Source organism: Capsicum annuum, chromosome 6 (genome assembly GCF_002878395.1).
Source record: "Capsicum annuum cultivar UCD-10X-F1 chromosome 6, UCD10Xv1.1, whole genome shotgun sequence".
NCBI classification, from domain to species: domain Eukaryota; kingdom Viridiplantae; phylum Streptophyta; class Magnoliopsida; order Solanales; family Solanaceae; genus Capsicum; species Capsicum annuum.
Window position 1 is genome coordinate 118,834,341 of NC_061116.1, and position 14,990 is coordinate 118,849,330.

A 14,990-nucleotide genomic window follows, 5' to 3' on the forward strand; every position below is an offset into this window, starting at 1 on the left:
GATCATATCAACTAACTGAATGACAATGCTCATGGTTTATCTGAAATCATTCTGAAGATACTAAAATTATGTAAAAAACTACGTACTGGGCATTCATAACCCACCAGCATTGAATGGAAATAACAATGATGACATATAATGCTTTAAAATCCATGATAGGGGATGATTGCTAAAAAACCCAACATTTAGACATTTCATCAAACACATGAGAGTCATGAATTTAAGCATGGTAATGGGTAAAACATGCAAGGATAACATGATTACAATAGTAAAACCATGAATTAGGGATTTCAATATGAAGATTTCAATATTCAAAACATGTAATGGCTCATCCCATCAAAAACACTTGCAAACATAACTAAAAATCAAAATCAATAATAGCTTCATGGAGATAATTCAACTTGAACATGCAAAAACTCATAATTTAAAACTAAAAAGGGATTCTTGGACTCCATGGGTGGAAAGGGCCCATGGATGAACATCACACATACCTCAATGATCAAATCATGAAGATTCTGCAGATTAGAAACTTGAATTCCTTGATTGCTTGAGAATGGTTAGGGTTTGTTCTTGAGAAAGATGAAGGATTTCTTGAGAAGATTTGTGATTAAAAGAGAAAATAATGCACTTTAGGGACCTAAATTTCATGTTATGGACTGATTGAGTGAAGGGACAAGACCCAAATGCCCTTAAAATATAAAAAATTAGAAGCTGGCCACAATGGAGGGCGCGACGTGGGCTCCAGAGCGTCGAAATGGAGGGCGCAACGCGGGCTATGGCACATGGTCTGGACCGGTGCACTAAAGCCGTGGCACGGACTAATCCCAGTGTTGCCACTATTTTGGGCTTCCAAACATGCCCTTACGCTCGTCTAAAAATTTTGAAACTCACCTGAGATGTACTTTTAACATCCCTAATCATGAATTAACTCAAAAATTAAAAGTTCGAGGTCGGAAAGACCAAAAATAAAATCATCAAAGTTCAGGGGTCTTGGAAATGACTAAGCCCCCAATACTTTACCAAATTTTCAAGTTTTGGACCCTCTTAATATGCAACTGAGTGATGAAATGAGATAAGACATTTACGGGCTATTACATTTGCGTTCTTCAGCATTAAGGGTAAGGGTATGCTACTGACCAACAAAAAAGAGAAGCAATTACAAGTCTCCTATTAAGTCCACTATTTGCTATGTATCTACTATACATAGTTATTTACGACAAAAAGGCAAATATACAATACAATTCCGTTTAACTCTGTGAATAGAATTGGACCTATCTTCAAAACATATTCCGTTTCTCTCTAACCACACAAACCACCATATGCATGATGGGACTAATCTCCATTATTTAGTTTGACTTTTACTACCTCCCATCCTAATCCAGCAACTCAATAGGTCTGAAGTTGGCATGGTCCAACTATAGCTTGTTATGTTGCATAAGAGGTTCCATAGTTGTGTAATGAAAATGCGATATAAAAAGAGATATTTTTTTGCTTCTCCTGTCATATTACACAATAAAAATTTGGGAACTAGCTGTCTGCCTTTCTTCCATAATACTTCTTGGGTTAAGCATGCCTTTTTAATCACTAATTAAAAAATTTACCTTGGTGTGGAGATAATACTTTTCCAAAAATAATTCCAGTGATATTGATTACCCCCCAATACTTCTAGACCTCTTTTATATGCACTACTTACTATGAAGGCTCCATCCTAGCTATGTTTCCACAACGACTGCCACTGGAGTGATAGTGATGGCCTCTCCTAACTTTCCAAGTAAGGTAGCTATCCTATCTACTTCCAAATCATTTAGCAACCTTCTGAAAGAGATGTCCCATCCCTGTAATGATCAACAATCACTCACTTCAGCTTTTGGATTTGCACATATCTAGAAGAGGACAGGAAATTGATCAAAGAAATAACAAAATTAAAATACGAAAAGTAAAAGAATAAAAGGGTAGAGATAGATATATAGACACAAAGAAGATAAGAGAATCAAGAAATAAAGAGTATATTAAACTCTAAAACCCCAAATTCAACTATCAACAAGCACCAATCTCTTATGAATCTCTTATGTTGACTACAAAAGAATCGAAACGCCCTTATAATCACCGTTTCTAAACAAAATGCAACATAACCTTTTCCAAGCTCTTAAACACTCTCTCAAGAGTTTTCATCTTTAATCAACATCTATAAACTAAGGAAATAACCTAAGATATCTAATATTTATAGCCTTGAGCTATTTAGTACATAAGTAGGCCGAAAAGTGACCCAAATTAACCAAAATGCAATGCAACCCACTTTGGCATCTGTTTAAGTAGATGGGGTGCACCTTGGGAGCATATGCTACTGTTTTGAACTTCCTAAGCAGGTCAGGCGCACCTTGGGGACACCTGGGGTGCAAGTCTCCTCTGAGGGGCTTTTTAGACCCATTTCACACTCCTTTGACTCCTCCAAGACCCTTTGGTCCTTAGTGTATATTTTGGGTACTTATAAAACACTTTTTAAATAGTATATAGATGGATTGTAACATATCTAACTTTTTTAACATCATGGGAGTGTTTGTAGTCCTCGGGCTTGCTTCCTTATTAAGGTCTTGGAATAAATTCGACCTTTAGCTCCAAGCTATCCTCCCTACCCAGTGTTGAGATTTTGAGAGCTCAAAATAGTTCCCAAAATATATCCTTGCCTCCCATATATGACCATGGCTTGGGTATCTTCGTGTCGGCCTTGGATTATAGTCCTTGAAAGTTTGATGCCGATTTGGCTAGTATTAGAAGTTGATCAATCCATCCATCATGCCAGAAGCTTGTATTGATTCCATTGATACTTAGTTTGGCTTCCATTAGTTGCCATATATTCCTAATAGTTCTCCACACACCCACACTATAAGGATCAGAGACTATCCTTGGATAGCAAGGATTGATTTTTGGAGTAGAAAAAACATAACCGAGAGAAAAAAAGGTTCTTAAACTCATGATATGTGAGTTGATTTATGTAGCTAATTGTTTTAACATAGGACATTGAAATATGGGATTAGAAGGTGTAGATTTTTTAGGCATGAGTAAGAGTCTGTAGCTTGGGGAGTTGTAGATGAAGTAGTTTGAGTTTGGAGGGAGGGGAGATTTTTTTCTACTAAACCCATGGTAGGTTTTTGAGGTTGATTAAAAGGAAAATGTAGAAAAAGTTTGTGTCGTTTAGTGTAGTTGGTCTTCCTTATGGTGTGGACCTATCTCTTTGGGTGTGGAGATGGTGAACTTTAGGTTTTGTATCGCATGGATAGATTTATCGACTATAATAACAAGTTGATTTTGCCTTTGTACCTTTGGAAGGTTGTCGACTAGTTTTCTTACTATAGAGACCAATTAATGTAGTGAAATCTCTAGTGATAGCAACTCAGGTAGGAAGGTGAATCGACTTGGTTGGGGTATTTAGACATAGGACTTGGAACTTGGTCCCCCTTGCATTGATGTGGGTTATTTGGAAAGAGAAAAATAGAAGAGCTTTTGAGGGAGTAGAGTCTAGTTTTACTCGGCTGAGAAGGATGTATCTTCCTGTCACTTATTTTTTTTGGTGTACCAATAAAGTTTCTTTTTATATAGAAGAGTGGATGGATTTTATATAGAATCATCTTTTATAGATTCCTTACTTTTTGGTTCCCTTGTATCTGGCAAACTCAGCCATGTTTATGAATGAAATACTATTACGTTATCAAAAAAAATTAGTTCTAACAAAAAGAAATTTTGTGAAGACATTACCGATTAGCTTGTCGAGAACAACCTAGAAGATGCCAATGCCATTTTTGTCGGTGTAGATGACTACACAACTAGATCCGTACTAACAAAAAGGTGGTTTATAACATGACTATAGGAGATAAGAAACATATCTTTAACAAAAAAAGGAAAGAGCAAAAAAATTTGATATGTTTTCATTGATCACCGCCACATTTATACATAATATCATAACTAAAAATGCTGAATAAAAGGATTAAAATAAGCTAAAATTATCTCTAACAATTATATCCTAAACATCAACAACTGTTATAAAATTAGATTTTGCATGATTGTAACCTATTTAGCTAAACTTAATCGAACTTTAAAGCAGTATTTTTAATTACAACAGCTAGTACAACTAATCTCCAACTTTTGAGGCACTAATCTTAATACTCCTCCTTGACTCAAGAGCAGTAACACCAAGTATTTCCTTAAGAAACTCGAATTTTCTCTAGGTAGAGACTTGGTTAAAATTTCAACATTCTGGAAATTAGTTCTACAGTGCACCATGTTTTTGTATCCATTCTTTTACACCTCCCTCAAGAAAATAAGCTTGACCTTGAAATATTTTATCTTTCCATAAGAAATAGGATTATTTTCAATTGAAATTACAATGTCATTATCCATAAGGATTTCGGTACTCTTCTTTGTTCCATGTACAAATCTATCAGCAGCTTCTGAATCCAAAGGGCTTGATTCACAGCTAAAGTAGCTGCAATGTATTCTGCTTCAGCTATAGATTGAGCCACAACATCTTACTTTTTTGAACACCAAGAGAATATTCTAGAACCAAAACTAAAATAGTAACCTGAGGTACTTCTCATATCATCTGAGCAACCAACCCAATCACTATCAAAAAATCCTCGAAACTGAAAATCTGGTGTCTTTTTAAACATTATACCAAAATTAATAGTACCTTTGACATATCTAATCACACGTTTAGCTGCTTGAAAATGAATTTCACTAGAAAAAAAATAATATCCATCCTTGTTGCAACCAAGTATATTAGGCAACTTATCAGAATCCTATAAAGTCCTTTATCAACCTTTTCAGCTCTATGTTTTTTGCAAAACTTCTCCTTTTGATTCATAAGAGTTGCAGTAGACTTGCAATCTTCCATTTTGAACTTTTTGAGAATTTCTTTGGCATATTTTTTCTAGCATATGAAGATCTCATATTTTTTGTTGAATTTTTATTCTAAGGAAATAAAACAAACTTTCATCATTGCAGTCTAGAATAGATTGATCAAGTCCAAATTGCTACTTGTAACTAGCAAGTCATCTATATACAAAGAGATAATGGTTAGATCAGAATCTTCTTTTCTAATATAGAGTGTACACTTGCTGAGGCTTTTTTGAAAGCCTAAGATAAGAAGATGAACACCAATTCTGCTATACCAAGCTTTAGGATCTTGTTTCAAACCATACAATGCCTTCTTTAGCAAGTACACGTTGTCTTCTTTGCCTTTGATAGAAAAACCTTCAGGTAGTTCTACAAAGATTTTTTCTTAAAGGTATCCATTTAGAAAATTTGATTTCACATCAATTTGGTAGATCTTCCATCCCTGTTGAGCTACTAGTTCTAACAATATCCTTATCGTATCCAAACGGGCAATAGGAGCAAAATTTTCTGGAAAATCTACTCCAAACATTTGTGCGTACCCTTTTGCAACTAGCCTGTCCTTGTACTTGTTTATAGAACCATCAGGATTGAGCTTAATTCTATAAAATGACTTGACTCCAATATCTTTCTTGTGTGATGGTTTATAAACCAACTCTTATTTGTTGTTCTTTTCTATCATTTTTAGCTCCTCCTACATTGTATATCTCCATTCCTTATCTTTCCCAGCTTCTATAAATCTTGTAGGTTTTAAAACTGTAATATTACACCTTTGATATATATCAGAAAGTGTTCTTATGCCTCTAATAGGTACATCATCAACATCATCATCTACAAATTCTAGATTCTGTTGTTTTTTTTTATCATTTTACCATCTCCAGGTGTCATTCTCCACAAACATAACGTCCCTTCTAAGAATCAGTTTGTCATTTTGGGGTTGATAGATCCTGTAAGATTTTGAAAATCTACTATATCCTACAAAGATTCCAGGTTCATCCTTTCTATCTAGTTTATTTATTTTCACCTGAGGTATAAGAAAAACAAAGACAACCAAATATTTTCAGATGTGTTAGCAAAGTTTTGTAACCAAACCATGCCTCAGACGGTGTCTTCTTCTGCAGAGCCTTAGTTGGCAATCTGTTTAGCATAAATATTGCGGTATTGGTAGATTCAACCTAAATTTTCTTTGACAGCCCTTTCTCATGGAGCAAACACCCTGTCCTCTCTATTAGGGTTTGATTTTTCCTTTCCACTACTCCATTTTGTTGAGGAGTATAGGGTTCCGTTATCTGATACTCGATTCCTGCTTCACTACAAAAGTTGTTGAACTCAAGTTTATTAAATTCTATTTTCTATCTTATCTCCTGAATTTTACAACCACTTTGATTTTCCATAAAAACCTTAAATTTACAAAATATATCAGTGACCTCGAATTTAGAATTCAAAAAATAAATCCAACAATATCTGGAACAATCATTATAAAGGCAATATAGTACTTAATAACCTTTAAAGATGGTGTTTTCTGAGGTCTGCCTACATCCGTGTGAACAAGTTGCAGCTTATTCTTTGCCTTCTATGATGAATTCTAAAAAGGAAGCCTTGTTTGCTTCCCACACCAACAAGCTTCACAAGCAGGTAGATTTTTATCAAGGCTCGGAAGACCTTATTCTAGTTAATTTTCTTTCATGAATAGTACAACATCATGATGATAATGTCCGATTCTTTTTTGCTATAGCTCGAAATCATTTTCCAACCGGACAACTATTGCTTGCTCCTCATCCAATAGATTCACAGAAAAACTCCTTCATCTCATATTGACCTTGAACATCTTCTTATTATCAGAATCCTTAATTACACATGCTTTTTCTTCAAATAATAGTTTGAAAATATTTTCAAGTAGTTGCCAACACTTAAGAGGTTTTGATCAAGATCAGGAACAAAGAAAACATCAGTTGTAAGTTTCAAACATGTAGGGCTTTGAATTGCAATTGTTTCTTTGCCTTTTGCTTCAAGATATTCTCCATTTCCAATTTTGACTTTGGAAATAATAGATTTATCTAGCTCTTTAAAAAGCACTTGATCGCTGGTCATATAATTTGTACATCCGCTATCAATCAACCAATTTTTAGAAGTACTTTTGCTAGCAAAACAAGTTGCTACAAATAATTGCTCTTCTTGATATTGATTTGCAGCAGCCTTGGCTTTTTTTTTTGTTGCGTTTGTGGTTTGTATACCCTATATACATGGACTAGTTGACCATATTTTTTGTACTTGACATCTGGTCTCCACCAATATTTCTGTTGAGAGTGGTTTTTCTTTTTGTAATGAGGGCAGGATGGATTACTTCCTCCCTGATTGTTGTAATTATTGCCTTGCTTTTTTTTGATTCTTTTTCTTTCCCTTGTATGACTCATTCTGTGATTTAGCTTGAAAATCACCTTCAACAGAACCTTTTTTCCTTATTATTTTCCCTTACTCCAATGCCTGTAAAGCTTTAACAAATTTTGCTAAGGTAATTCTTGACAAATCTTTAGCATTCTCTAAAAAAGAGATTGTGGCTTCATATTTCTCAGGAAGTGTGACAAGATTTTTTTGAACAATTCTTTCATCAGTAAAATCCTTACCAAATCATATCACCTAGTTGGCTAAGTCGAGTAGCTGATCTGCATAATCTTTTATAGTTTCTAATTCTTTCATTCTCTTTATTTCAAATTCCCAAATCAGATTCATCACTTGCATATTCTGTACTCTTTCATTTCCTTGATATTCCTTTTCAAGATACTCCTAAATTTCTGCAACGTACTTTATTTGCATAATTCTAGTAAGAATTGAAGGAGATACTGCAGAGAAAAGACATGCTTTGGCTTTGGATTCCCTTGTCTTTCTCTCCTTGTGATATTTCATCTGGTTCACTATTGGATTAGCTCCAAAAGGAGTTACTTCATAATCCTCTTCTACTGCTTCCCAGAGATCTAGTGCTTTATGATGAACTATCATTTTAATTACCTAAGCTTGATGATTCTCACCATTAAATACAGGTGGAGTTAGAAAACTTTTTTCAGAATTCATTTTCTATAAACTATTTAAGATAACAGTTTAAAGAATTGTTGTATAGAAAAAACTTATGTTTTTTATTCACTCTTTTCTCACAGGACCCTCAAGATGGGAATGCTCTTGATACCAATCTGTAGGAGTTAAAAAATAGATCTTTAATAGAGAAAATAAAGAGTAGAAATCTTGGTTATGTTTTCATTGATCACTACAACATTTATACATAATATCATAATTGAAAATGCTGAATAAAAAAGAGTAAAATAAGTTATTATCTCTAACAATTGTAGCCTAAAGATCAACAACTGTTATAAAATTAGATTTGTATGATTGCAGCCTTATTTAGCTAAACTTAATCCAAATTTAAAGCTGTATTTTGAATTACAACAGCTAGTATATCTAATCTACGACTTTTGAGGCACTAATTTTAACAACGACATTAGCAATTAGCTTGTCGAGCACAATCAAGAAGATCATAATGTCATTTTTGTGGGTGATTTATGGGTTAAGGAAATAGTGGGGGAAAATGATCAAAATGTTGGTCACACCAATAAATATGTTATATTCCTGATACTAAGTTCCATATCTAGTGTGATTTGTATAGTGTCAGAACTTGTAACTCTGTCTTTTACGAGGAAGCGAATCTTTAGAAGTGTGGGTTTGTAGAAATGTCAAAGTAACTAGTCATGAAAATAGTAGTGAAGTGAAATGTTGACTTTGATGTGTCAAGGAAGTGCTGGATAATAACTAAAGAAGGATCTCTAGTAGAAGGGAGTAGTGGGAGAATGAGAAGTTTTGGTAGCATGAAAAGATTAGAGAAAATGAGGAAAGCAAAAATTGAATGGGAATACGAGTTTATATATTCTCGAAGGGTCTTTGATTTTATATAGTCTCGAAGGGTATTTCAAGGGTTTTGAAGATGGGATTATTCGATTGTGTCACACATTGAGTAGTATAAAAGAGGTGTGAGTGGAGGTGATAAATATAAAGAAAAATAGGAGAGTTGGTGAATCTTGAACATATATTGCTTTTCTTTCTCAAAATTCATTTGAACAAGACATAATTTCTTGTTATCCTCTTTTGATAGGAAAGTTGAAGCTCACTCAAATAGACCATGGTCTTTGTAGAAGAAACTCGAAAAGAAAAGCTTGAAAACTCACAATAAATTGGACACATTAACTTTTTGATGCCTCTGATTGAAATTGATCAACTTTTTTAATAAAGGTATGTGATTAGTCAAAGCATCAAGAAGATGCATGCATAATAACAGGCATGGGCGGACCGACGTGCAATTTTTGGGTGCTCGAGCACCCACTAAACTCGACGTAGAAGAGGTATAATTATATAAGAAACAGTGAAAAAATGGTAAAATATATACAAAAGCACCCAGAGAACAAAAGCATGGTTGGGTGCTCTGGCTTTAGACATAACTTTCATGTCTCCCATCCTGGGATCGAATCCTTATAGCTGCATTGTTTAGTAAATTTTTTTTTGAGCACCCACAACCTAAAAAAGCTGGGTCCACCACTGATAACAGGGGGCATAATTATATTGAGACAAAAATACAGAAGAGAATTATTAGCCCCTATACATTAGCCATCTAAAACTAGAGTACCAATGAAGTCCAAAAACTATCCAGTATTAAGAATTAGGGACAACCTCTTTAAGAAAGTGCTCAAGATGTCTTAGTTGATCCATGATTTATGTGTCAGGACAAACAAAATAAGATTGACTAAGCACTTGGAATTTAGCGACTAACTGTTCCTCTCCATCTAGATTCACCAAAAAATTATGGGAGCAATCATAATTTAGATTTTCCTAAAGCTTTTATCAACTTTCCAAAGACTCCAAAACACGTGTGCCTTTTCCTACACTGGTATGGACCAACTTAACTTGAAGATATATAGGATCATGTTCCACAGTTCATATGCTTAACATGGAAACTGATTGATTTTGTTTATATTTAGATCTCTAACCCTTTGAAAAAGTTATGGGACTTTCTCATTTAATTATTCCAATTTATAAAAAGCAATTGGTATATTTGACAGCTATTTCCTAATGTTTTTTGCCGTAGATGAGATCCTTTTGGTTATGCTTTGTGTAAGAAAGTCATGTGATTCCTTGACTATCTTATGCTGCTAGTGTAGAAAGAACATCCTAATTACCAACTCATTAGTCACATCAAGGATTCTATAGTTTTGCTATTGAGGGTTTACTCTTATTTATCCCAAATCACGGACTTGAACTCCCTATCAGACAAAGTAATAAAGACAGTCAATGCTTAAGTTTATTCCAATCTATTGGTGTTTTTGCAGTAAAACCAAGTTGGCTAAGAAGAAAAAAAGAAAGATAACACACACTACTGATGCTGAAGAGAGTAGTTCATTCAGTTTTTCAGAATTACATTTAAAGACCTAAAAAACCAACTAAGATCCTAAAATATAGCAACAAACACTACATTCTGAATCATGGAATAACTAAATCCTAAAAACTAGGAAACTACTTTGAAACATTCAAAGCAATAAATAAAAAAAGTGGCAGTTTTTAAACATGTGCATTAACACTCCTCTTTGTTTAGATGCTGCAAACACCAAGTTCTTTTCTGAAGATTTCAAACTTGCTCAGTGGAAATGGTTTGGTGAGGATATCTACTACTTAATCTTCTATTTTATAGAAACAAAGAACCACATCACCACTTTTTTGTACTTCTCTCTCAAAAAACAATTTGATGTTGAAATGCTTGGTCTTGTCGTGAAATACTGGATTATTGGAAATTGTAATTGCTGCCTGATTGTTAACAAAAACCTATGTGCTTTGCCTCTTCTCTAGATTTAAATCACTCAGAATTTTTCTCAACCAGATGGCTTGATTTACATCAGCTGTTGCAGCAATAAATTCAACCTCAGCAGTGGATTGGGCTACAGTTTCTTGCTTTTTGGAGCTCCATGAAAACATTCTTGAACCAAGATTGAAACAATATCCAGAGGTGCTTTTCATGTCATCCATTGAGCCTTCCCAATCACTATCAGAAAATCCAGTCAGCTTGAACTCCTTGCTCTTCATAAATTTTACTTCATAATTCCAAGTTCCCTTGATGTATCTGATGACTCTCTTTGCAGCCCTCATGTGAGTCTTATTTGGACAATGCATGAACCTAGATAGAATGCTTACTGCATTTAGAATATCAGGTCTGGTTGTGGTTAAATACATCAGGCATCCTATCAAGCTTCTGAATTCAGATTCATCAACTTGGGCAGCACCATCTTCTTTAACCAGCTTTTTTTTTGATTCATAGAAGTACTCATTTCCTTGCAGTCTTCCATCTGAAACTTTTTTAATATTTCTCTTGCATATTTCTTCTGGAAAATGAATACCTCATCTTGACTTTTCTTAATTTCCATTCCAAGAAAGTAAGTCATTAGGCCAAGATCTGTCATCTCAAAAACCTTCTGTATTTCATCTTGAATTGATTGACATGATCAATATTACTCCCAGTAACTAAAAGATCATATACATAAAGAGAGATGACTAAGATGTCTGCACCATCAAGTGGGTTCAGACAACCTTTTCTGAAACCCCAAACTGATTAAGTAATCATCAATTCTACTGTACTATGCCCGAGGTGCTTGTTTTAGACCATAAAGTGCTTTTCTTAGCAAATACACTTTATCTTCTTCTCTCTTTTCCACAAAGCCTTCAGGTTGCTCAACATAGATCTCTTCTTGTAGAAATCCATTAAGAAATGCTGACTTTACATCCAACTGAAACACTTTCTAGTTTCTTTGAGCTGTAAGAGCATGGAGCAATTTGATTGTGTCGAGCCTAGCAATAGGTAAAAATGTGTCTGAGTAGTCAACTCCAAACACTTAAGCATATCCCTTGACCACTTGCCTTGCTTTGTGCTTGTTGACTGAGCCATCGGGGTTCAACTTGGTTTTGAACACCCACTTAACTCCAATTACTTTCCTATTGTGAGGTCTATCAACCAACTCCCACATTTTATTTTTTTAATCATTGATAGCTCCCCCTTCATTGCACTCCTCCAATTTTCATTGTCTTTTGCTTCCATGTATCCTGCAGGTTCATAAATGGCTATATTGTATCTCTGATATATGTCAAAGAGCAACTTTGTACCTCTTATTGCCATGTCATCAATCAGCTCATCCTCTCACATTTCATCAGCATGTCCCTCTGATGTATCGATAATAGGTGAATGCCTTAGCTCACTTGGACACTGGATGGTCTTCTTTGAGTCTTCCCAATTCCACTCTTTTTCTTCCATAAAGTGCACGTCCCTCCTTATGAAAATTTTCCTAGTTTGTGGCTGGAAAACTTTGTAGGCTTTGGCAAATGTGTTGTAACCTATGAAGATTTCTGGTAAAGCTCTTTTATCCTACTTATCTTGGTTGATCTGTGGAACTCGGGCAAAGCATAAACAACCAAAAATTTTAACAAAGTTAAGAGATGGCTTACGTTCATACCAAGCTTCAAATGGTGTCAGATCCTTTCAGCTCTTGTTGAAAGCAGATTTTGCAAGAAAACAACAGTATTTGCTGTTTCTACCCAAAAGTTCTTAGGTAAGTTTTTCTCATACAACATACAACATTTCATCTCCAATATAAATCTATTTCTCCTCTCAACCACTCCATTTTGTTGAGGAGTATAGGGAGCTGTTAACTGATGCTCAATTCCTGCTTCTTCACAGAATTTATTAAATTCTTCAAATGTATACTCTTTGCCATTATCTGACCTGAGCATTTGTATTTTGTAGGCACTCTGATTTTTAACCCGAGCTTTGAAAATCCAGAAGACTCGTGCTACCTCAGACTTGTACTTGAGAAAGTATATCCAACATATCCTGGTGAAGTCATCAATGAACACTACATAGTACCAATTTCCATTTAGAGAAGGTGTTCTTTGAGGGCCTAATATATCTGTGTGAACCAATTGCAACTTATTTGAAGCTTTCCAAGCTGTTTTAGGAAAAGGCTTCCTCGTTGGATTTCCATACTGACATACCTAACAATTTTTAGAATGCTCCTGTAAGTTTGGTATGTCCTTGATAATATTCAGCCTTTGCATTTGAAGTAGTCCACGATAATGAAAGTGCTTGAGTTTTTTGTGCCAGATTTCAGTGACACTTTCTTTGGATTGAAAAGCCATGTGCTCCTCCTCTATTGGATTTAGAGCAAAGCTTTAATTAAGCATTATTTATTCTCAAATAGAACTTTATATCCTTTCTCCAACAATTGACCAACACTCAATAGATTTTGATCAATCTTTGGTACAAAGAGAACATCTGCAATAATTTTTTTTCCTTCATAGCTTGAAATAGCTATAATTCTTTTTTTTTTCACATCCAGATGTTCACCATTTCCAATCCTCACCATCTTACACTCGATGGTTCTCAACTCGTTGAAGAGTTCTCTATCGTGAGTCATGTGGTTGGTATAACCACTATCTACTAGCCAGTATTCACTTGTGTTGGTACTTGAGAAGTATGTGGCCACAAAGAGTTGATCTTCCTCTTCTTTATCAGCAACTTTTACATCTTCTTTTTGCTGTTGAGGCTTAACTCTATAGATCACTGCTTTATGACCAAGTTGGCTTCACTTAGTGCACTTAGCATTAGGTCTTCTCCAGCATTTGGAAGGTAGATGGCCTTTCTTCCCACAGTGTTGGCAGGGTGGAAATGTCTTCTTCGAGCCTCCTCATTTGCCCTTTTGATTATTGTTGAATGAAATTTCTCCATTTTTGACTGATTCTTGAAGTTATTATTCCTTGTATTCTTGTCGTTGTCTTGATTCTTGGCTGGTAAGTTTCCTTATACTACTCCATCCCGTCTTATGGCTCTCCTTTGATCTAGTGTTTGCAAGGCATTTAAGAGCTCTTTAGGGGAAATTTTTGACAGATCCTTTGCGTTTTCCAGGGTTGTTATAGTTGCTTCAAACCTTTCTGGCACTGTTACAAGTAACTTCTCCACAATTCTTGAATCTGTTAACTCGGATCCAAGCAACCTCACCTTGTTGGCAATGCTTAAAAGTCTGTCCGAGTACTTTTTTACTAATTCTGACTCCTTCATTCTCTGCAATTCAAAATCCCTGATAAGATTCAACACTTGCATTCCACGAATCCTTTCATCGCCTGCATACTCTGTCTTGAGATAATCTCAGATTGCTTTTACTGACTTCAAAGACATTATTCGTGTGAAAATCATAGGAGATACTGCTGCAAAAAAGGATGCTTTTACCTTTGATTATTTTGTCTTCTTCTTCTTCTGCGATTTCATTTGTGATACAATGGGGTTTGTTGGAAGTGGCTGAACTTCATAGTCTTTCTCCACTGGTTCCCATAGATCCAATGCTTCGAGGTAGGTCTCCATTTTCACGGCCCACATTTGATAGTTGTCTCCATTAAAGACTGGTGGTGCTATTGCTGAAAAATTGGACTCTCCTTCTATTAATGCACTCAACTAGCCTCATAGATCCCTCAAGAAGATTGCTTTGATACCAATTTGTTGGTGTTTTTGCAGTAAAACCAAGTTGGCTGAGAAGAAAAAAAAGAAAGATAACACACACTATTGATGCTGAAGAGAGTAGTTCATTCAATTTTTCAGAACTACATTTAAAGACCTAAAAAACCAACTAAGATCCTAAAATCTAGCAACAAACACTAAATGCTGAATCATGGAATAACTAAATCCTAAAACTAGGAAACTACTTTGAAACATTCAAAGTAATAAATAAAACAAGTGCCAGCTTTTAAACATGTGCATTAACACAATCAAGTGGGCTAAGCCTCCAGATTATAAGCTTAACACAGATGGTTGCTCGAAAGGTAATCTGATATGGCCTTCAAATTTTTTAAAGGATCTTGAACTAGTAATTTTCTATAACGACTGCTATCCTAGTAGGTATGACACTAACAATTTGCCAGTGCATCGATAATGGCAAATAAAGATTGTAGTAGAAAGGATTAAAGTTTTGAAAGAGAAAGGAGAATTCTATATTGTGCATCACTATTGAGAATAAAATATTGTTAACAATGTCATG

General features: G+C 35.0%; 1 protein-coding gene across 1 annotated transcript; it reads right to left on the reverse strand.

Annotated features, from left to right (window-relative positions):
• Positions 1–13,762: 13,762 nt before the first annotated feature.
• On the reverse strand, positions 13,763–14,320 carry LOC107874206. Its single transcript, XM_016721054.1, has 2 exons — positions 14,237–14,320; positions 13,763–14,095 (listed from the first exon to the last, which is right to left on the reverse strand). Exons 1-2 carry the CDS (start codon positions 14,318–14,320, stop codon positions 13,763–13,765), a joined length of 417 nt encoding a protein of 138 aa, XP_016576540.1.
• Positions 14,321–14,990: the final 670 nt, after the last annotated feature.

Bases quoted from the DNA above. Each gene is read 5' to 3' on its own strand.
- LOC107874206 (XM_016721054.1), bottom strand. From the start codon at position 14,320: ATGGAGACCTACCTCGAAGCATTGGATCTATGGGAACCAGTGGAGAAA. The intron at 14,096-14,236 runs GTATCACAAATG...GATTATCTCAAG, and splicing joins CACTTCCAACAAACCCCATT to ACAGAGTATGCAGGCGATGA.